Source organism: Cyphomyrmex costatus, unplaced genomic scaffold (assembly GCF_001594065.2).
Source record: "Cyphomyrmex costatus isolate MS0001 unplaced genomic scaffold, Ccosl1.0 scaffold395, whole genome shotgun sequence".
Taxonomy (NCBI): Eukaryota; Metazoa; Arthropoda; class Insecta; order Hymenoptera; family Formicidae; genus Cyphomyrmex; species Cyphomyrmex costatus.
Window position 1 is genome coordinate 125942 of NW_017278152.1, and position 24887 is coordinate 150828.

The following is a 24887-nucleotide window of genomic DNA, read 5'->3' on the forward strand; positions in this document are numbered from 1 at the left end:
TATTGTACATGTCGACTAGAAACTTGATTTCATTAAACACAGCAAAATATTAATGAGACGAATCTCACATTGTTGTCCTATAATGGCCTTGTCGTGTAATCAAATATGCGAGTTGAATTACTCGAATAAGTATTCTGGAAATTACATATATCTACATATCTGTTTCTTGAAACACTGACTAATTTATACGTAAATGTTAGTATAATAGATCAATAATTTACTGTTGTAAAATACGATTTAAAAACTTTTAAATCTCTATAGTTGCATGATCCAATTATTTATCAAGAAATATGTTCTATTCTCTAAACTTTTCATTCAGACTTTTCATCTTTATAGATAAACCACTTTTATCTATAAAGTTTTTAAATTACGAATTGATTAATTCATTAATTTTAATTGCACTTGCCATATTTTTTTCCTTTTTTCTCGCTTGGACATTTGGACATCTTGTGTAAATTGCTATTAATTTTTACCAATGTTTACTGCCTTTTCGCGTAAATTCCTTCAATATCTGCCTCAACGTCTTATCTTCTTTGAAACATTGGATCAGTGTGTCTTCATATCTAAAATAGAAACGTTATATTTTATTTGATCTACAGAAAATTCACGAGAAAATAGAATTTTAAAAAGATATGCTTTTTAATCCATTAATCCTTAATTCTATATATCTGTGATTATTTATATGTATACTATTATAACTATTTTCTATTTTAATTAATTTTTTATATTAATTATAATTTTGATACATTAATTTTATTACATGATATTTATTGTATCATTTAGAGATATATATATAATATATGGAAATATGAATTTTCTCATTTGTGAAATTTTCTCCCAAAATTTTTATTATCATATAATTTAAAAATGCAAGAATAGAATATGGATACAATTTTACAATTAAAGATTTATTTTTGTTACACATATGAAATATAATGTAAATTAATTATATTTTTGTATAGTGATATTAACGTCCATATTCCTTTTGAACTTAATAATTGCACAATTGTAAAACTTAAATGTTGATACTCCTTCTCTTCTATATATTATATAATGTCCTGAGAGACCACTTTACATAGAATATATAATAAATTCTATTCTTACTGTAGTGGTATTTGGGTATCCTCGCGTTGTACAGCACCCAAAGTGTGGACTCTTTGCAACACAATATTCGCCACTACCCTCTCATACTCCAAATATTTTTCATCCTGAGTGAACCATAACGCCACTGCGCACCTCTTGCCACTACGTATACCCTGAACACCATGAAGATTCTCACCGCCGGCAGAGAAAGCCACCATACGTCCACACCGAGGTCGAACGATACCTTGGACGCGACGTCTTTTCCCGTCTTCTACGAAGAAGAATTCGCCGCCGTCAAAATCATCATTGAGATATAAAATCGCCGAGTAGTCCCGCCACGTATATGCAGGATCTTCTCGCAAGCATGAGGTACCTTCGTTTTTTATCACGCAGTTATCAGCGTGAATCTCATGACTAAGATCAGTTCTATTCGCCGGTGAATCTGAAAATAACGATATAATGAATTTTCTAGAGGGACTTTAACATATAAAAATAGAGGTACAAATACTTAATCTTCTTCATCCCTCTTTAGACAGCTTGTTATTATTATTTAATAGAGAGAGAAAACGTATTTTGCTATTATATTTTATATAATGATAATTTTGTTAATAAAAAGAGTTATGAAAGAACGTAAACGAACCGATCCACAATAAAGTCTGATTGACTGTCTATATGTTTAATGCCGTACCAAGTGTTATATGATGCGAGCATGCCAGCGAAAATGTCGTCAGAAGCACGAGGATGCGTCAGATGAAAATTACCGAGTAAAGCTGTTCGGCAGACCAAATGGGTGTAGGTGAAATACAATGGTCGATCAAGGTTGAAATACCTTTCCACGTGATTGCGAGCTGCTTCCGTGCGTTGCAGAAATAGCTTCAATAATTCTGGCTTTGTTAGACCGAAGTAAACCATCTACAATTTTTTATAAGATGATAATAAATTTTGGTAGTAAAATGAGAAAGCAATAAATATGGAAGGGGCATGATAAAGGACGTTTCCGCATATGCGAAGAGGTAATTATATTTAATGTAATCGTGAGACGGAGTCCCTGAAATTATTATAAAATTTATATGAAATTCCGATATATATTCCGATAATTACATATGTATGTATAAGAAATAATTGTGTAATATTAGATAAAATCGTTTATTTTACTAAATGATCGCATATATAGTGAGGAAAATTATTTATCATCAAATAAAATTATATAAAATTAAATGAAATCATGTAATCTGTGGAACAATATTTCAGATAGTGACTCCCTCGCAAATATCAGTATATTCTTACCAAGGCTATCCTGCCAACGGTCACACCTTCAAAACGCTCGTAAGACGAATGTGGATTTTTGTTTTCTTCATAGCCGTCTCCTTCCACAGCAATCTAAAATTTATAAATTGGTCATGTAATATTTTCATATATAAATCTTTGTTCTAGCGAAGATAAAGTTCCATTAAAATTCATTCTATATATTTGGAATTTGTATAATTGAAATGTTATCAAGATCATGTGATGTGAAAGGATCAAGAAGAAAAACGTTTCGTAATCGTTTAATGTTCGATTGGTAAAGTTAATTTCGATACCTGGGCAAGTTGCATGAGCAGATTACAATCGGTGGAATTGAGAAACCCATCAGCTACGTAGCGGTTTCTTCCGCCAAGTTCATTTTCTTCTGCTATCAATCGCGCATTATTCGTGACTTTTAACCGCTCCAAGACATGATGTTCTCGTATCTTCATCTCTTCCTTGTCCCGGAATGTCGATAGATTACCCATGAGTCGCGTTCGAATGGATGGAGAATGACCTGGAGGTGGATGCAAGATTGGTCTCGAGGAAAAGTCCTAAAGAAATAAAAGACGAGATATATAAAGAATAAACACTAAAAGATAATAACACAAAATTTAAAGTAAAAGTTGGATTTTTTAATTTTGTTTCCTTATCGATTATTTCGCAAATCTTTTTCCTCGCGCCTGTATTCTTATACAGATATGAACGCAAAAGTAAATATGGTTGCATTTAAACAGGCGATTAAAAGAGGGACTTATAAAGATAAATTGTTGCAATATATTATTTTAACTTTATCTCTTATAATTTTGGATTTGATAATTATCTTTATTTTATTAAATTGTGACAATAATAAAAGTGAATTTTATTTTCAAATATTTTATTGTTCTATTAGAATATACACGTAATAGTGTATAACATGTATAAAAATATTTTAGTATTAAATCTAATGATAAATGCACTCGAACACTGAATTAAGTTCACCGATTATGTCTAGCTGATCGGTTTATATGTGATGGTCACGTTTATTTGTGCATCAACCTTTAAACAGAAAAATTGAAATAGCAGCTTACAATAAAGGAATAATATCTTACAAGCTTCAATCCTCATGAATCAATTAACGAATAAATGTATATAATAGTCATTACTTATAAATAAGTTAACACATATTTTTTTCTTTATAAATTTATATTTCATTTTTTACCTTCCCTAATTCCTTCTTGTCAACTTCTTTCAGGTTTTTCTTCTTGGTGAATTTGTTAAATCTGACATCAATCGCCGCGAACTCCACAGATATATAATTCAATAGCAACAGCTCGTATTCTTGCCGCTTCACATAGGAAAGCGCTTCCTAAGAAGTACTCTCATTAATTCTTGCTAAATTTATATAGATCTACTACAATTTTTTCATTTCTTTCGTTGATTTTCACTTACTTTAAGTGTAAAAGTTTATGATTTTTCCCTTAAAAAACTCTGTATGAGAATAAATATTTTGTGAACTTTCTAACGAAAATTTGCGGATATTTTCTTTGAAATTTTTCTAATATTAAATATGTATCATTTACTCTATATTTTTGTAATAATTCTATTTTTTTACAAACCTTTCTTGGTGTAAAGTACTGTTCTTCCACTTTCGGTTGGAAGCTGTAATAATCTTTATTATTCAGCATTGCTTCGTCAGCAGGTAAAAATAATAAGTAACTCGCAACTGCTGCACACGCTGCTTTCAAATTACCCACTGCATAAAATAAATAAAAATTATTTATACATATTTTTTATATTCTTTCGTCCATTTATTTGACTAAATGTATATTTTTAACAGATTTTAACATATTAAACTGAAAAAATTCAATTGACAAAGAGAAGGAAAGCAAAGTGGGAAGATAAAGAATCAAAATAAAATTTTCTTGAAACAGTGCGAAAGAATAAATGCGCATTGCACAAAGTAATACAGAAGACTTGACAGTTTCAGAAATAATGTTGAACTAACATTTGAGATCGCTATAATTTATAAATTAATCCAATTAATTTAACGACAAGGAATGATTCAAGAAACTACTTGATGGAGCTGTTGAGGTATGCTTTTGTTAATAGATGGAGACTATTACAACAAGACCATTATAATTCATAACACTTGTATATCTTATGTGAATGTTCTAATTATGTTACTAAATTATATTGAATTAGACAAACATAAATTAGACTAATTTTTTAAATACATATTATAAAAGTTACATATTATAAATAGTTTATAAATAAAGTCATATTATAAATAAAGTTACATATTATAAATAAGTACATATTATAAATTCTTTCATTCAGAAATAATATATATTCTTTATTTTATATATTTATCGTAGAGTACGTTTGAAACATTTGAGAAGGTATAATCTACAATCTACATAATTTGTCATAAAAAACATCAATCTGTTCAAACAATTTTTTTTACCAAAATACTCACATTTATAATAAGCAAATTGCAAGTAATTATAATGACTTCTAAGCAAGTCACTCTGGAAATTGCCATTTATATTATTTAATGTAAGCGAACATATACGTTTACATTTCAAACAGAACGTAAAGTGATCTGAAAAAAATTAAAGAGTAACAGTAAATAAAAAACACTTTTTGAGTAATTATTAATAATCTAAAACTTTTTCCGGAAAAATGCAATTAAAAATACAATAATCGCATACATTATCAAAAAACTTATTAACAATTTAATTTAATAAAAATGTAATATTTAATTTACTATATTTTGTATAATGAATAAGAGTTCAATTCAATAAATAATAATAAAATCAATTAAGAAGAATTAATTGCACGCACATATCATGTGCGTCGTTGTTTTTAATAATGTATAAATTTTAATAAGAAAGTTGTTTAATATTTTTTTAATGTTAATTAATATTAAAGCAGCAACAACGATAAGTTATTTTTTAGATCGAATAATTCCGCGTCCAAATGAAGATTAAAAAGTATAATTATATATTAATTATAAATCATATTAAAATCATATTTGCAAAACAATGCATTTTTTAATCAGAATTCGTTAATTTTATTATTTATTGTTCTTCATTAAATCAATTCATATATCTTACTTGCTATTGAAGAGGTAAATTCAGGATACCATCCTTGATCGAAAGGACCCTCACAATAAAGCCTGCATTCCTCTTCGGATTCTATGTATAACTCGAGTGAATTTTCAAATTCGATTACAGCTTCCTCGTAATATTCATCTTCGTATGCCTTGACACCTCTAGTGTACTTTTGCACAAAGGGGGCTGCCTCCAAATTCACAACCTTATTCACGGTCACGTTAGGCAAATTCAAGTAGTACTTTAGATTTTTTTTAGTCATCTCATGATTAGGATGAAGAGACAGAAAGGTGAAAGCTGCGTTTGCCGCATCTTGATATCTTTCTTTCTAGAAGAAATTATTTATAAATATTATAATATTAATTATGTCATGAATTAATAACTCTGATACACAGATATATATTTTATTTTATTTTATGATGTTAAATTTATGTATATTTTTATTATAATATTATATGCAAAAATATTTCTGCATCTTTGAAAAATTAACGAAAATTGTATCTTTAAGATATGTTTGTTTGAAAAACAATCAAATAATATTTATAGAGAGTATAATTTTTATTTATTTTAGATTATCTTAAAAGATGATAGAAATAAGTATAACGTTCATCATGTTAAAAGTAATACAAAATATATGAGAAATTATTAAAATTTATTAATAATATTTTAATTAAAATTTTTAATTAAAATCGAGAGTAAACAACGAAAATGCGCAGAAATAAAGTTATGTTATTTAACGGATGATGATACGAATCAGTTTTTCGAATCATGCCACAGTTGTTTAACTCATAATTTACGCAGTGGACGCGGACACCAAATATCTACTACTGTAATTACGTAATCTACCAGATTAGGATCCGGGCAGTATGATATTTTCGTAAATGCTTTATGGTATCTTCTGTAAGTGAACAGAGATGCATGTCTTTTGATAAAATTATATCAAATAAAGTTATATTAATTAAATCAAAATTGAAGTACTGCATAATAAACCATATATATCATAAATATCTTTAATTAGATAAAATAAAATATGATAAAATGAGTATCTGTCGTATTTTATGATTCAATTACGAAAAGAAACATCGTAAGTACAAATATAAATTATATAACAGTGTTAATATAAAATGGAAATTAAAATTATGTTTAAATTTAATATTGCAAAACATTAAACTTTTTTGTAATTTATATATTAGGTCTACAAGTTTGCTCCCGCCGTTTTTGTATAGAGTTTTATACCTGTAGAAACGGCGGGAGCAAACTTGTAGACTTAATAAAAGATTTGCAATGTTCGATTATTTAAAGCATTTTAGTTAAATAGAAATACTTTCGTACATACCTGAAAATAACAGATATGAAGATACTCATAGATGGCAAGGTCAACAAATTTCCTCTCCGTTGCGTGTGGGAGTCGTTTAAGCGCCCCCTCACCTGCGATTTCTCGATAATCCTGATTACATTTCATTAGACAAAGCGTCTCCCTCACTTTTCTCTCATAAAAGTGCAGATCTTCGATATCCTCCGCGAAGATTGGCGAAGAACCTGCCGTCTCAGCTTTACATTTTCGCCGGCATATTATCACCATGCGTTTGTATACTTTGTATCTATGAAATTTATATTACTATAAAAGACATATATAGAAAGATAAAGAAATCCCTCTTCCTCAAAAAAAAAACCCGTTAAATTTTAAACATTTCAGAAAAAAGTAAATTTTTTAATAAAATATTTAAAATTAATAAAATGCTTGATATATATTTTAGAATTAAAATATATCATACATTAGGTACTCAGGAATTATTTTGTTTAATTTATGTACGTAAGTTATTAATATAAATACGCAAAAAATTTCATAAAAAGTAGATATCAAATATGTATTTTCCTTATAAAACTAGAGATCCCAGAAAATGCGCTTATTAATTTTAAAAACTTTAAGAATTTTTAATAAAACATAAAAGAGTGGAAACTTATAGAAAAGTTTAAAGTAGTCTATCTCATAAAATTAATATACATTGAGTATGCTTATGAAGAAGACTGTCGACGACGACGAGATAATTATAACGACGTACCCATGCAGAGCATCGTTAAAACCCGCGACGCAGCCGTCCCAGTCTTCCTCGAGATAGGCCTGGACCGCGTTCTCGTATATCTTGGCGAGCGTGACGTTGCGCACGCGTTGCACTTCGCGCGGCACCGATTCACCGTTGTCGATCTCATTGATCTCGATCTCGTCGTCGCGAGCGTGACACGCGCACGCTCCGAGGAGGATCACGAGCGGTAGAATGAACCTCATCCTCGCGCGACTCCTCCCAGCAATGGACTGCAGAGCGCACGAAGTGCGCGGACCGGACGGATCGTCTCGCGCCGTTTCTCGGCCGTCACCAACTTCGGAACGCGTACACACGCATTATACACGCATGGGACACGGCCCACATGCACGTACACGCGTAAACATGCCGGTTGTAAGATATACAGGGTGATTCACGAAGTATGACTTAACTTCGTGTACAGATTATACGTATAGACTAGAATAAATAAAATATGTATGTGTGTGTAGAAGAGAAAATGAAGCAAAAGAGAATTTATAATGAGGCAATATTGAAATTGAGAAAACATTAAGATATGTATATAAGTATAATAATATATGAGAGAATATATATGTAATTGAACAAATAAATGTAAAGTACAAAGCAAATTTATGAAATAATAGTAAATAAAATAAATAAATGAAAAGAAGGTAAAAATATTAATAACTTTTACTTCACTTAATTGATATATGTAATATATAAATGTAATATAACACAATAAATTAATATAAAGCGATATATGCGCGTATAAATTTTATATACCTATCACAAGACATTCTCTAACAACAGAACAATATGTTCATGTAACATATAGTTGGAATAATGTTAATTTAATGATATAACGATATTATTGAGATGTTCTGTATTATATAAAAATTATGTACCACGATATAAATGTGTATTGGAAGGATTAAATATCGAAGAGAGAGTATATATATTTATACATAGTAGATATATACTATATCGTGCAACAGATATTTTTTATTTTATTGCAGACCCGCGGCGTGTGTATGTGTATGTGGAATAAAAGAATGCTTCATTGAATATATAATAAAACATGTATGTAGGCGTACAATTAATAATAAAATGTATTTATTTTGCAGCTTTCGTCTTGTATCCGATTAATCCGTTTTCTTTTCTTTTTATCAGCGTACAAGATATATGTAGAAGAAAGAAGCAGACTGTTAATCAACTTGATATCTGGAGACACGGTTTTTATTACGCGATCGGATTTGACCTTCAAAAATAATCGTTTTACGATATAAACTGGGAATCTATCTATACTTACAGGAGCAGAGAAGACTTCAAACAGCGTATTGAGGGAGATCATGCTAATCGTTGTGATTAAAACTCCAATTAAGATAATACAACAGCTGCGTCGTCAGAAATAAATACTTCATTTATTCTTTATGACTCAATGAGCCATTTCCGATCATAATATTGCCAATTTTCTGCTTCGTTAATCAGAAAAAGTGTAAAGTGCCCTCCGATGAGCTTGAATGATTCGAAAGTATTGCCGAATAAATAATGAGCGAAATCAAAATTAATTGGTATACTGTAAACTAAGAGGAAATAATAAATTATACTATACATATATCTAGGAACAAAAGAAATAGAGAAATGCTTGTTACTAAGATACGCGACAGACACTTCGTTGACAATTTCGGTGTATTATTATACCATGTTTTCACCCGGACGTTGCGTATCTCATTTCTGATACCTTTGCATATCAAATGATGCAGATGTTGACATAAGAAATAGTAGTATTACTTCTCTGAATCCTATGCATTTTGTGTTTAAACGTGCACGGACCACGTGTCGCATTGTAAATTATTCGAGTTAAGAGAGTACAGTACATAAATAGTTTATTAATATACTGATTGTCATGCTGGTCATTCGATGACGAGTACTTGACTTTTGATGCTGATCATATACATGGTAACTCCCAATGCTACCAAAATTTCTTAAAACGTGAAAAATTAAATGGCATCTAATATAAAATTTTACATGATATAAATAGCCAATATAAATATAAATAGCCAACTAACTAATTCAGTTCGTACTTTATCTCGATGGAGTTAAGGTCTCAGTCGGAAATAGAATTTGAAAAAGCCGTGAGAAATTTTCCAGACAGACAAATAGATGGCCAGATTAACACTGTGAAATTATAAAGTTAGTTCGTAACGCTGCACTATACTTAATAAACAATGCGCTATTCAACATATATCCATGAGAATGTAGCCTTATTTCGTCATAGTTTATCGTTATATACTTGTTGATCATGAAAATTCTATTTCTATACCAACGTAAATTAACTTTAATCTCGGTTTAACTTTTTATCTTTTTTAAAAAATTATTTACACAAATAGATAAAAAGTAATTTTTTTAATCAAAACTGGAGTTAATCTACATTGATAAAAATAAACAACGGTAAGACGAGGTGTTTACTAGGTAAGCAATATTCATAAAGGAAGCATACATGATACAAAAAAATAATAAGCGTGCAGTACATTAGCTAGTATCATAATAATGTGTAAATTAGGTAGACGAATTAAACAATAGCAGATTCGAGGCAATAAATCATTGGCATTTATACAAATTCGAATCTTGTTACAATCACACATGAATACAATCTCTCGTTCGCTTTCGACGATAATACAAACAGAAAATGTACGCGCATATAATTGACGCTTCTTTAACCACCGAGCTGCCGAACGCAGGCAAAAACGGAGGAAGAGAACCTAAAACAAATTTCTCTAAAAATTTCGATTTACAGAAAGATGACAAAAGGAGAGTAACAAAGCAAATGGATTTGCTCGCTTACGCTTCTTTCTCGTATCACAATGGGAGGCGTTGTGAAGTTAATGGAACAATCCCGAAGAACTTTCAATGTGAAAGCACCTGAGAATGAATTGATCGTCGCTTGTCCAATAAGTATCGTAAAATAAAATTGTAAAATCGTTAAAGTTATCCTACGAATTTTCAGCATCGTCTCTACGCGAGAATTCTCTGGTTCCTAACAAAACGACCGTAGACTACATTTTCGTACGTCGCAATTCACTCAAAAAAAAATTACAGATTAAATTCACACGCGCATACATACACATTCGCAGCAAAGTCAGTTGTTTCGTTCTCAAAGATCTCTATATCATACGTCCCATCCTTAATTTCTACAATTGGCTTTTACGAGAAGGAATTCACATGCAATATTAAAAGTTGAAGTCACTCTTTCTCCAGCTTATCCCATATTGATTAGTGATGTCGCTTACTAAATATCTAAGCGTGACGATATAATAAAGATGACTCCCTCCTCTTCTTTTGCTACGCAAATCAAACAAAAAAACAACAATGACATTTCGTTTATGATATATAATAATAACGTACACGCTATATAACTACGACAGCCTATGTAAACGATATTAGCCATACCATACTATATGCGAGACTTACACGGAAATATCCAGCATTTCCTTTATGGTCTTAGGACTTCTGATATAACCGACTGCGTCACTTCGAAAAAAAAAAAATCGCCTTTACAGCACTACGTTATAATATAGAGACGATAAAAAAAGATTTGGATCGAATAAATATTTTCTTCAAAGTAGCGACGCGTCAATTAATCATGATTTTCCTTCCTTTTTGACATGTAATTAACAAATTCTCTAAAATTTAGAAAAAAAACATTAATCACATACGTAAAAGCTAACTATTTTTCAAACACTGTAAATTCGTCATAAATGGAAATGATTCGACCAATGGTTAAAAAAAATGTATAACAATATGAAACAATTTCACTGGGACTTATTAATCGTCGATCAATGTCTAAAAAGAAAATTCTTCGCTTGTTTCGCCTATTGTTATAATATGACTCGCAGTGTATTAGGAAACTTAGTCGCGTGAATCTTAATCGTGAAAACTTAATAATAATTTTGAAACCTTAGCTAGATATATATAACGGATATTGATATTAATATGTCAGTGATTCAGTAACATATACAACGTGCAAAAATGTACAAATAAGACGGAGATGTGAAACCTTATGCATAGTGAGAACCGTGCACGATGCCGTTCGATGTACGGTTAATTAAAGTTAAAGTTATTTCTGATTTAGTTTAATGTTAACTATATCGTTATTGCGCATTACAGCTAAGTGGCGTTATTAATTCAATATAGTTTATCGTGAAAGTGACATAAAGAAATTTATTGAATACGTCGAGTAAATCGATCTCAAAATATTCAAAATGAGAAAAATTGCAAAAACCGTGCAATTTCATTTTATAATAAAATTAAAGATTTAAATATATAAATACACTAACGTGAAATTTAAACATACAAGTACAATACGTATACTTCAAAATTGATTATATATACCGTGAAAATTTAAAAACAATATTAACAATAAAAAACGAATCATGGAACTATACTTTAAGAGAGTCGCTCACTTCAAGACTCTACGAATTATCCATCCTAATGTGCTCAATGCAAGCACAATTCTTTACTTTAAATATTCTTACATCTAGAAGCTTAATTTTATCGTATCGCATTTTATTTAACTAATGAGCAACATGGACATTTAGAGTAAACTTTATCGCTATGAGCAGTGTGATATGACCGCTAACATTCGTATAACTGGACGGTCTACATAGTTAAATAGTATTATTTCAGGCCAAATTAAGCCGACTTCCAATTCTACGATAATAAACGTGTGACTTTTTCTTAAAGTATTTTTCTTAAAGATTTACTCTATTAATAAATATTAATAGAATGTTAATATTAATATAATATTAATCAATTTGTGATGTTGTCAATCATTAGTGATAATCATTAATAGGATCTATTAATATCTATTAATCATTAATATCTATCAGTCATCAAGATCTATTAATCATTAATATTATTAATATCTATCAATCTAACAATCATCAATAATTAATATATTAACCATTAGTCAATATTTATTAACAATTAATTAATATGCCAACAATCTAATCTTATTAATCATTTATTATTAATAAAATCTGCAATAAAAACATAAATTCACATTTATCACATAATTTATTAGAAAATTTGACAATTTTACGAATGTTAGCGCGCGTTATTTGCAAAATAAACAATTAATTCTTAGCTAATTAGACACTATAGTGCTGACGAAGTTACGACAAAATTACAAATATCAAATCGCCGTGCAATATGAACAAGTTGTACCTATGGCAGAGATAAAGCTTGTTTTTCAGCAAAGCTCCGAAGCATACTTCCTTTTATTGATTTTGTTAACAACGAGCAAAGGTAAATTCGAGCTTAATCAATTATAATAAAAATATGTGCTGGTGCTAGATATTTCAGTGACAACATTCTATTAACTAAAATGAACTGCGACTAATGTACAATATTTTATGTACAATAAATTAATAACTAATACTAAAATTTTAATGCATTGTAGTGAACATCGAGCTCCAATCTTTTGTAATCTCTGCTGTCTCTGTAATTTATATGTATGCAAGATGCTTCCGCGACAATTTGATTTTGCTGAGTCAGTATCTATATTGTATGTATATATGTTTGATGACTTTACGAAAAGTATCAATTAAGCAGTCATACGTGACAAGAAACCTGAGTTATGTAAAAATGTAAACACTAATTACATCTTTTCATATTGTGACAGAGACTTGTGGACAAAATTAAGAAACAAAATAATTGCTTTCATGAAATGTTAAATACTTTTCTCTTTTACATACGTATAATTGAATGTGCTACAACATAATATTTACAAGAAATATATTTTATCAAATAAAGAAATATATTTTTTCACATTCAACTACAGTACAGTTATATAGTACAGAGATAAATAAAATATATCTAATAATTCATGTAAGAGAAAATGGTTTAATTTCTTAACTTTTGTCACAAATATATCACTGCTTTAATTATAATTTCGCTAATTACGCGCAACGGAATCATCTTGTACATTGCATAAATCATCGCAACAAAATAGCGCCATAGATTCTCTTTGCTTTTTCCTTCTTTCTTCAAAAATAAATACCCTATAAAACTATTTCGCGTACATGGGATATTGTATGCGAGCCATTGAATACTATGTTGAATGTATATAATATGTGAATGTGTGTATGTATATGTATGGACGTGTGTATATGTATGTATGATGAGTGTATATATATTTTTTGTGCTAATATTATTTAGATATATAAATGTAAATGAGATCGTGTAAATACTGTAGCCCGAAGCATAAAATCACTCCAATTGTCTTACTGTTAGAGCAACTTCAATATACGATTTTATGATTTCCAGTTAGTAACATTGAGTCTCGTTTTTCGACAATTAAAATAATGTATTTCTCATCTGTGTAAATTTATTTGAAAGTTGCAGTGTTTTGTATATGACAAACATTATATTTTACGGAAATAGATTAAAACCTTCTTCTCGGAAATATATATAAGTATCTTAATCGCTTTCAGGTATTTATTTGACGGAAGCCTATAAGTTTGAATATAGAAGTTCCATAAAGCTATATAAATTAAAAATCTGTGATCTTTCTTCCTTTTTTTTCTTGCTTTTTCTTTTGATTAGTCTCTTATCTCTCGTATGATCGTCAGTATCTACAAAGCTATGCGAACTTTGCAAAAAGGATAATTTTCTCTTTACTTCACATTTGATTAACACACAGGTAATTCAAAGTTCTCCGCTGCATAAAGAAGATCGATACTTTAAGAATTTATTTGAAAAAAAAGCACAATATTAATTAGTTCTTCTTATCTTTCCCCGACCCAGCGTTGCTGTCGTGCGTGCTTGAATGAGCACCATCGCCAATATCAGCCTTGTGCTTTTTAAATATTTTCTTAATCTCTTGGTGAGTTTCTATATTGCCTTTGCCGATGTTTTTCTGTTCGGGGGTGAACGTTTTATGCAACAACGTAGATGATGCAACAGATCTCTCGCTGATCTGGCAATGTTTCTGATCTAAATTCTTCTGCAAGTTCGTAGCACTAGTTTGCTGTGCACTCGCTTGCGGGATACCAAGTTGTGCGGCAATTTCTTCTTTTTCATTACATTGCGATACTTTGCTGCCACTAACAACTTGGCGTTCATCGCTCTGAGCTCTCCCTACGTCATTAGATTGATTGTTACTATACGTCGATTGTTGCTTGTCGCTTTTCTCCGCGCTGATCTCCTTTGACGATGAATAGTCATCGCTTTTGGTACCTGTTGGTGAGTCCTTTTCTTCGGCTATCCGTGGCAATTGCGTGCTACCGCAGGAATTCGACATGCTTACGTTCCCTAAATTAATAGATATACCATGAGTCAATTTAGAGTAGTCCGCTTTCTGTTCACTTGGCACTTTTTTCTCGCTCTTCATATTCTCGTTGGCTTCCTTGAAACTATCGTTGGATTCGTCCGAACAGGTATCACTGCTGTTGTGGGACGACTGTGCGATAGTCACACGTGGTGTTACTTTGACCACAGTGTTTGCCAGTGGTGATATCGACGTTTTATTCTCCGCTGAACGCGGATGAAGTCGATCTGGACTGAGCGCTCGTCGGAGCAGCGGTGAACCTGGCTCCGCGGATTTCGGACGACTGTATCCTTTCTTCTGACTATTCGGCGTCGATAAACATGCCCCTGATATTACAAAATTATTACAACATTGTTATTCAACAATATTATTATAAATATTATAAAGATAAACATATGTTATAAATCATTTATTAACATCTATAGCTTTATTTGTATTTAAGAAAAATGCAGAAATAGAACAAAATTATTTTTGTTATTCTCTCTCATCACTGAATCAAGATGTTTGTGTGACTCACTTGTTTTTTTCTCATAATTCTACATTTACATTTTGCTACAGTATACAGAAATACTTTTTTTAACAAGTTTTTTCTGAATTTTAAGAATTTGAATTTTCAAAATTTTATTTGAAAAAAGTTCATTGTTTTTGTAATTTCGTTCGTAAGTAACCTCTGATAAAATTGAATTTACTTAAAATATTCAGTCTATTCTCTTCTAAAAAATTTAAAAATTATGGAATTGTAATTTTAAAGAAAAAAGTGTCTCAAAGATTTCTTCTATTTGGTCTCACATCTCTTGTAATAATTTTAGGTTTTCTTTGTTTAAATTAAGACTACAAATAAAGAGTATTATGAAGTGATCAAAATTCATATTACGACATAATATATTTAATTTTTTTTTTTTATATTTGAACATTTAAATAAACATATTCAAAAATTATTTAGTTGAAAATGGACAGAAAACGATTTATTACTTTTTAAACAAATTTTTTAAATTAATATTTTAGTCATTTTCAAGTGCATATTCTTCTGTATAATTCGCATTTATATTTATCATTCGTTTATTTACTTTTATCTTAATTGCCACAGTTTCCGAAGATGTAAAAGCATGATGATTCACATAAATAATTACTGCGATAAAATTAATTATATAATTGCACCATTTTCTCTTTTTTATACCTGGACTGTACGATTGCGTAGTATTGGAACTACCAGGTTGATGACCCGTGGGGAACGCCAACGGGCTTGGGCTTCTCGTTGGACTTGCGGGGATCGGTGATGGACTCGGTGTCCTAGCCAATGGTGATAGTGGTATATGGCCCACAGACTTCCTGCGATTCGGCGAATGAATGTTCTTCGCAGCCGTGTGTAATTTGTGCTTGAGGCCGTGAAGAGTACTGGGGCGTTGATAATGCGACTGGTTCGAGATACCTGACAGATTGCCCACGGACGTATTCGAGCCCGGAGACGAGGAATTCGGACTTGAGCACGGACTTGAGTTTCCGGTAGAATGATAAGAGTCCGTACTGGCGCGATTCGTCGGCGGGGACGGGCTGCAGACGGATTTTGAGCACGTCGTAAAATACGGTGACGTCTCTTGCGAGCGAGTAAACGACTGAAATGATCGACTAGGCGTAACCATTGAAGGAGAACAAATTCCTGCAGCCATCTGCAAAATTTATGACAAAAATCAATACGAAAACACGAAAGGCTTTCTTATCATAGAACGTCTCGTTTTGTGAAACGAGTTAATCCAATAATTCAAACAAGTTTATGCATGTTAACAATTGGCAATCATGAGTGTTGTATAAAAATTTTTAAACGCAATAATTCTTTGCGGAGTGTGTAATAGCCATTCAAAAGCTGTGTAATCGCATAATAAATACATGTTGTTAACAAAACGACGCAGCGAACAGAAACGATATTAATGGAGATTGATGGGAAAGATGAGCGAATGTATAAGAAATCATACCATAAGTGGAGGTTTGCTGTCGCTGGACAAAATGGGTGCTGACAATGGACAACTGATAGTTAACGGCTGCAAAAGAAAATGCACTTAACGTAATCAGTGTGTACTCGCGTATATGCTGGTGCTTTAAAGCTTCTTTAAAGTTTCTTTGATTCTATTCTTTTTGCAATAGCGTGTAAAGAACGAACGTAGTTTTTCTGTATGTATTGAGATCGCTGTGCAAAATTGACATTAATATTAAATATATTGCACAACGGAATATTGTGCTTAGTAATCTAATAGAGTAATCTAATACAGAATTACGAATGTCGTAAAGCGATAATTCGCATTCAATAGTACAAACATAGTATGTACAAACAAAATTTCCCAGTGTACCTGCTGCATCTCTACGCTCGCCCGTTTGGAACTTATTCTCTTAAAAAGGGATGTCTTCCGTTTCTTATCTGAATGATCCCGCTTTTGTTTTCGTTGCTTGTGCAACGTTCGACGCGCCAATTTACTCTGGGCAAGGTCACGCTTTCTACCGCCGGTCTTGATGCTGGTGTTCTCCAGCGGCGTACTACGTAACGTTACGTGGTCACCACCGCTTAGCATTAGCTGCAAGACCTGAGTATGATATAGACCCTGCACCGGTTCACCATTTATGTGCGTTATCAGATCGCCAGGTCTCAAACCAGCTTCGAATGCCGGGCTGGACTGTTCAACTTCCTATATATTATAAAAAAATTATTTAAATATAAAATATATATATTAAATGGAATTATATAAATATTTTAGAGAGAAGAAATACAAAATTGTTCTTTGATAAAGAAAAGTTTAGTACTTGTATGTATTATAACATATAATAAGAATTAGATACAACAGATTTAGAAATGTATAGATAGAATAGAACATAGAATTACAATAATAGCACTCAAATATAACAGTTAATATAAAATAAAATTCTACTTAATCAGAAGTTAGATGTAATTAGTAAGTCTCTATCAAATTCAAGTAGGAACGATGATTTAAAAATTAATATATAAAAATTCTGTAATTTATGAAAAATGCCATAGAGTAGCATTTTTTGAACAAAAGAGATATTTCAAAATTTATTTATACGTACCATTACTAGATGATGCATAGTGTAAAAATCGCTGTCGCCGTAGTAAACTCTAATAGTATGCACAGTGAAACCAAAACCACATGGTCCTCGACGGATGATAATGGGAGGTTTTAGGCTAGTTACGAGAGGACTCAGCTCGCGACAAGGGGAAGTATCTCTCGAAGATGCAGTCGACGATCCACCAGGCGATTCGATAGGTTGAACATTCAGCGGCGCGTCATCTAAGAACACAATAAAAATAATAAAATTGTAAACCACTTCAATGAAAAATATTGTTCGATCCAGGTACAATAAAAATGAAATTTGTAACAAGTTTTTCCTTCTACAAATCTCGTATTCGGCCAGTCAAATAATTACTAGAGAAAAAAAAGTTCGATGCAAATCCAGTCGTCATATACTAAAACGAGACAGTTTTTTTATCAATTATGTATTCTCGAAAAATACATACAGGCAAAATCGCTGGTTGGAATCACTAACGACAGTCCACTAGTTGAGGCGGATTTTATGACGGACCGAGATTTCTGTCGAGCGGATGGTAACATAGATATAGCACTGAAGGACTCGAAGGAATCAGTGCTAGAATCATGCTTGCTCTCTTCCGTATCTTTATTTGCCGCTGCGAGATCCAACCTGTGAGCAAAAAATCACAATTTTACAATTATTATTATTCATTATCTAATCATTAAATAAATCAAAGCTGTATTAAATGAACATGATTATGTCAATTAATATGTAATATAAATTAATATATAAATTACATGTTGACGTTTAAAAATAAAAACTATAAACTAATTGTAATGTATAAATTCATATTATGTAGAAGTTGTAGAAAAGTGTGAAAATTCTAGAAATTAAACTTACGAAACAAATTAAACTAAAAAAGTAGACAAAGAAAACAAATAATGACATTAGAAGGAAAGATCAAATCTGACATGAGAGTCAAAAAAGATCACAGTTTTATAAATATTGGTTTTAAAATTATATATCTAATAATTAAATTAATCATAGATTAATAAAATGCAATAGCTAGGTAGAATAGCTACACGTTGATTATTATATAAATTATACGTTAATGTAGTAAAATAAAAGCTATAAAGTGTGCATAAATTGAAGTTATGTAGAAATTGGAAATGTGTATAAAAGAGCAAATTAAATTAAAAGGAAAAGAGAGAAAAAGAAAACTGTGTTGTTGTGAGAATGCGACTGAATGACTCACATGTGTTCATCATCAACGGATATACTGAACCTGGGCAGCTTGTCACGGGAATGCGTGTGTCGCTTTCTCTGGATCTGAGGGCTAATATCTTCGGACTCGGTTTGCGAGGAATCGGGTGTACTCAGATTAATTGATGTTCTTTCCGCCTGAGTATTCTTAACGATTGATAACTGCGGCTCATTACTCGGTAACATCGCAGTACTGTGAGTCACGCAGGACGACGACGTGATGTTGAGTTTGTCGGTTCTGGTTTGATTCTCAGCGCAGGAACTATTCTTTACTGACGAGGAGGGCGGCCGATGTTTTTCAGATGATTGTGCGGATTGTGGATCAGCCAGTTTGGATGATGGCGCGACCGATCCGAGAGATAATTGCGCGAACGTGCCTTCAAATTCAGTACGATACAGCTGTTTCTTGGAAGCGTCCAATTCTGCGTCTGAACTGAATTGAGGTGGGCGCGTTTGCGAGATCTTGCGTGATTGAGGCGAGTAAGAGGAGAACGAGCCGAATAAGGGAGAATCATCGGTGTCGTCTGTATCATCGCCTAAGTCATGATTATACCTATCCATACGAGCTGAAATATTACAAATTGAGAGACAAAATAGAAAATTAAACTGCTATTATAACTATTTAAGATAGAATTTAGCAATATATAAATATTAGATATAGATATAGAGTAAGACATTAAATAATATATATATATATATATATGTATCGCAAATATCTTTGGTACTTACTATCAAAGTAACTTGTATCTTCGTCGTTAACTAATTGTGGCACAAACTCAGCTTTTTGCCTAAGTAAGCTGTTCCAATTTACTCCGTAAAAATATGGATGCTCCTTGACTTCGTGCGACCCACCAGTTCCCAAACGATCCCTAGGGCTCTGATGTAGAAGAGCCGTTATAATATCCTTTGCCTCGGGTTGAACAAGCCAATCATCTTCATCTGGCCATTCGATATCGTCTGACAAATAAAATTTTAATATTTATCATACAATATATCTGCTTATAAAATACTTCACAGTATATTCCAGTTATCAAGAGTTGAATTAAAAAGAATAAAGCAAAAATTACCGTTCACCGTATGAGCAAATAATTCTTCAGGTGTTTCACCAAAGAATGGAACACAGCCAATTAGAAATTCGTACAATATAATACCCATGGACCACCAGTCAACCGGTTTACCATAACCCTGACGTAATATAACTTCCGGGGCAATGTACTCTGGCGTGCCAAACACTTGCTTGTCTGAGAACTGCCGTGTATCTCGATCAATATAGCCCTCATATAGATTTGTTGCCACTTGAAATTAAAATAATTACTATTATTACTAGACATCTTTAATTATTATTTATTTTCGATTTCAGCCTTAATTATATTAAAATTTTCGTACTTACAGGACATTAGACCCATTTTACTGAGGCCAAAGTCAGTAAGCTTGATGTGTCCCAGGGCAGTGATGAGTAAACTATAAAGAAAAGTTAATATTTTGCTTGTATATTCAATTGATTTGTTTTTTCAACTAAAACTACTGTTTGCATTGTTCATCTTTACTCTTTTTCTGTCCAATGTAAGAGAAAAATAAGAAAGATGAATAGTGCAAAAAGATCAGTTGAAAAGAACAAATCTAATGTGTTTTTTTTCTGTTATGATTTTATCTTACTTATCAGGTTTCAAATCCCGATGTACAATGCCATAACTGTGTAAATATTCAACAGCCAAGACAGTCTCTGCAAAATAAAATCTTGCCATGTCTGGTGGCAGTGGACCTATATTTTTTAAAAGATTCGCGCAATCTCCTCCCTCTACATATTCCATTACTAAGCATAAATGTTTCTGAAAGATACGCAATTGTTAATAATTTTGTAAATCATTTCATAAAATCTCTCTGTAAATGAAGACCATGCATACCTTAGTTTCAAAACTACAGTACATAGAGACTACAAATGGATTATCTGTAAAGCTCATTATATCTCTTTCGGCAAACACTTGTTCCACTTGGTTTCGCAGCATTAAATTATTCTTATTGATTTTCTTCATAGCGAATCTCTGCCTGGTGGTCTTTTCTTTAACTAAATAGACTGCACCATATGCACCATTGCTAATGAGCTTCAATACTTCGTAATCACTTTCGCACGGAATACGTTGACATTTATCATCATCTTTATTTGGACTCGATGTTACTTGTAAATTACTATCGCTAGAACTCGCTGAATCCTCTAATTTATTCAAGTCTTCTTGTAATTCTATAGCATATTCAAAATAAAAATATTTAATAATTTATAGTTGGGAAATACACACATATACACACACACATATTACGTTGATATATAAAATAATAATATATACCGGAAATAGGATCTCTATTTAATGACAGTTTTGTAATAATATATTGAGGAATATCGGCTTTTATTCCTGCATTGACTTTAGCTTGGCCTTCTGCTTGTTCGAGTAAATGATAAAATTCCTCGGGATCAAATTCCAAGCATTCTAATAAACGAGCAGGACGCGATATAACTAATAATAGCTTTTTTATCAGTCCTGTTAGCCTTGTTGCAGCCTCTAAAGATTTATCTTTTGTCTGTAAAAAAAATTGCAGCAAATATTATATATTTCAATATGTGGGAAAACAAAATATATGCATACCTCCATTAACAGATGTTCCAAATTTTCACTCATCTCGTAAAAGTATCTCGTTGTAATTAATTTTTCCTGAGATTTTTGTAAGCAGTCTCTAGCCATTTCAATTACTTGATGATGTACAAAGCGTAAAATTGGTAATGAATCTTGCGTCATATTGGCCACTACCTCGTATTCATCTATCTCTTTGTTTTCATTAATAAAATTGGTCAGTCGTTCTTCCATTTGTTGTGTTGCCTGAAAATGTTAGCATAGTATAATCGAGACTATTTTAATAAACATTCATTGATAATGAACATAATTAATCGCGATAATACCTTTGGAAATCTTTCTTTATACAAAGTATTCATCATAACAATTTCGCTGTCAAGAACAGGTGATCGACTTGGACTGCTGCAATTACATAAAAATTACAAATTAATATTTTTGTCAGTTTATTTATTAAACGTAATTTGATATCAATTAAAAATGGTTGAATAACTGTCATTAAAGAGATTTTAATAAAGTGCTTGCATACATAATCATTTACACATTTATGAAATATACCTCAAACTTCGAGAACGTGGACGATGTAACGGTGACCGACGGCCTTCTTCTTCAAGGCTAAGAGACACACTACCCGGAATACTAGATATGCTAGAACCTGGGAAGCCAGGATGCGAGGAGCATGGTGTCCCGGGCTTGGAGAAATGGCAAGATAACATGCGTAGTTCGTCCTTAGTGGGAACATTTGGCAGTTGATGCAAACGTTCTTGGCTCGAGTATTGTGACTAGTGGAATACAAATGACAAATTATAATCATGATTAGTACAGACAGGAAATATTCAACGCATACTAATCGATCTACCGAAACATTACTGGAACCAGGTGTTGTTCCATAGCCACTAGACGGCAAACTAGCAACTGACCATCTTCTACCATCTCCAGTTCCTGTAGCACCTCCGCCAATTCTTGAATGTCGCAATATTATATTCGTTTAATTAACATCTCTTCGAGAGAGTTTATACAAATTAATAAATTATAAAAAGATATTAAAATATTGCTTAGAGTTTTGACGCTTGTATTATATGAAAACTTACAAGCATTTCCTTATCAGACTTTTACTTTTTTTCATAAACCTTACACAGTGCAGTTTTTGTTTCACCATTTTCTTTCTTATTTATATAACATGCAGAAGATATAACACTTGCAATGACGACATCTTACCTACTTGAGCAATCAGATCGGACTAATATAAATGTCCTAAGACAAATAGTATAAGTGTAGAGTAGGTACCTTTTAATTGGAGCAAAAGCAAAGTGTGGACTGGATGACATCCTAGGACTCTCTAGGGGACTGCCTACAATCGGGACGAATGCTATACCGGGAAATAAGCAATAGAAAAAAATTAATCTGCTATATTGTTGAATAATCAAGTAAATAATAAAAAAAATCTCTTTCCACTAAGTATAAGCGAAAATTTGTGCCAGGGTATGCAGAATGTTTTAAAAATCTAATTTGTTAAGGATACTAGATGACAGGATATATGGAAATATTTCAATACGTCCTAAATCTAATAAAATCAAATGTATTGTGTTTACATATGTTTAACTGTTTTATAAAAATATCCCTGTATTTTCAGATATGATGAAAAAGGAGAAATATTTTTTAAAAAGATAATTAGAAAATATAAAAAGAATAGAAGATGATTAAAGGAATATAAAATATTAGATACCTGACAAAGGTGAATGGCAACGTGGTAAAGTAGGTGACGTCGTTGTGATGAGAGACTTACGATGAGCCGCTTTAGCAGCACGACGAGAGATGTTGAAATCACGCTAGAACAACAAACATTAATAGCAAGTATATAAAAAAAACATGTAATATATATTATATATACTAACCACATGAACTGATAGAGAAGGTGCCGACTTTCCTATCGCAGAATTTCTCATGCGAACTAGATTTGACAACTCTCCACTAACTAAAAAATCACATAATTTTCGATATAATGTACATATAACCTGATGAGATAAATTATTTCATGATCATGCAAGGAACAATAATCTTTAAGTTGAATAATCTTTAACTAATGCAAGTGAATATGTGAAATAAAGTCTTATTAACCAGGCCGAACTGGAGCTTCCTTGCTTTCCAATTTTGGTGGTATTGGACGTTTGTGCAATTCTGTTTCCACGTTACTGGCAGTTTCTTCAGTTTCATTTTGATCGAACACGAGCACCCTAGCAGAGTTACCATGAGACCGCAGTCGTGGTCTACTTGGTCTATTTCTTGTTTGATCCATGGCTTTGTTCACTGGGTTTCTATTCGGTAACAACAAGGTAACTGTAGAAAATAGATAAATATTTTAATTACACAACAATCATACTAATATGAGATATATAAGTAGAGCTCTTTGTTTAAATTTCTTCCATCTTATATTTCTTCTATAAATGATTATATATATATATATATTTATATGAAAATATAAAAAACGTAAGAGTGTACAACGATAAAGAGATTTAATAATAACATTTGTACCATCCACAACAATCTTCTGCCATAAAAAAAAAAAAAAAATTTACACGGTACAAAACACAAGTGAGCAACTGGATAGACAATTTGCACAACTCACCTTTCGAAATGCTTAATGTGAAAAAGAGGAAGTCAAATGAATACAAAACATCCACGTGCAATCACACACAACTCTCGATCGTCTCTCTCTCTCTCTTTCTCTCTCACTCTCTCTCTCCTATATCCTTAACGCCCTCGGGAATTTCTGTGAACCACAATCACTACAGAGGCCCATTCCGGGGTTGACGTTCTCCAGAGGGTTTTGCAAGCACGCATTGCAATTGAAATAGTCGAGGAAAAACCGCACGAAGAGGAAAGACGAGCAACGGCGAGCAGACCACCCGGAACACTCGAGGAGGGCCCGCCGCGTGGAGCAAGCGTACGAGGGGATGGTGACGGGAGTACGCGGGAGGAGGGAAGCTAGCCACGCACGACACTAGGTGCACGCGATGGTGACAGAGCGATCGAAGGGACGCGATTACCGGCCGCCAGAGCCATCTTCTCTAGCGGCAGCAACAGCGCGGCAACGACAACGGCGACAGGGCGGTGATAG

General features: G+C 32.1%; 2 protein-coding genes across 2 annotated transcripts; both read right to left on the minus strand.

Annotated features, from left to right (window-relative positions):
* Positions 1–423: 423 nt before the first annotated feature.
* Positions 424–7749, minus strand: LOC108776917 (prolyl 3-hydroxylase 2). Its single transcript, XM_018543666.1, has 11 exons — positions 7526–7749; positions 6799–7063; positions 5466–5790; positions 4826–4951; positions 3966–4102; positions 3569–3715; positions 2664–2921; positions 2371–2463; positions 1845–1995; positions 1105–1525; positions 424–563 (listed from the first exon to the last, which is right to left on the minus strand). The coding sequence occupies exons 1-11, from the start codon at positions 7747–7749 to the stop codon at positions 470–472; spliced, it is 2241 nt and encodes a 746-aa protein (XP_018399168.1). The 3' UTR covers positions 424–469.
* A 5943-nt stretch (positions 7750–13692) lies between these two features.
* Positions 13693–24065, minus strand: dop (microtubule-associated serine/threonine (MAST) protein kinase dop). Its single transcript, XM_018543649.1, has 22 exons — positions 23888–24065; positions 23665–23744; positions 23496–23598; positions 23057–23138; positions 22988–22990; positions 22629–22731; positions 22328–22551; positions 22099–22174; positions 21788–22018; positions 21491–21722; positions 21053–21387; positions 20805–20977; positions 20539–20609; positions 20216–20443; positions 19878–20105; positions 19141–19714; positions 18373–18554; positions 17925–18145; positions 17195–17527; positions 16823–16888; positions 16030–16519; positions 13693–15178 (listed from the first exon to the last, which is right to left on the minus strand). Exons 1-22 carry the CDS (start codon positions 24063–24065, stop codon positions 14301–14303), a joined length of 5091 nt encoding a protein of 1696 aa, XP_018399151.1. The 3' UTR covers positions 13693–14300.
* Positions 24066–24887: the final 822 nt, after the last annotated feature.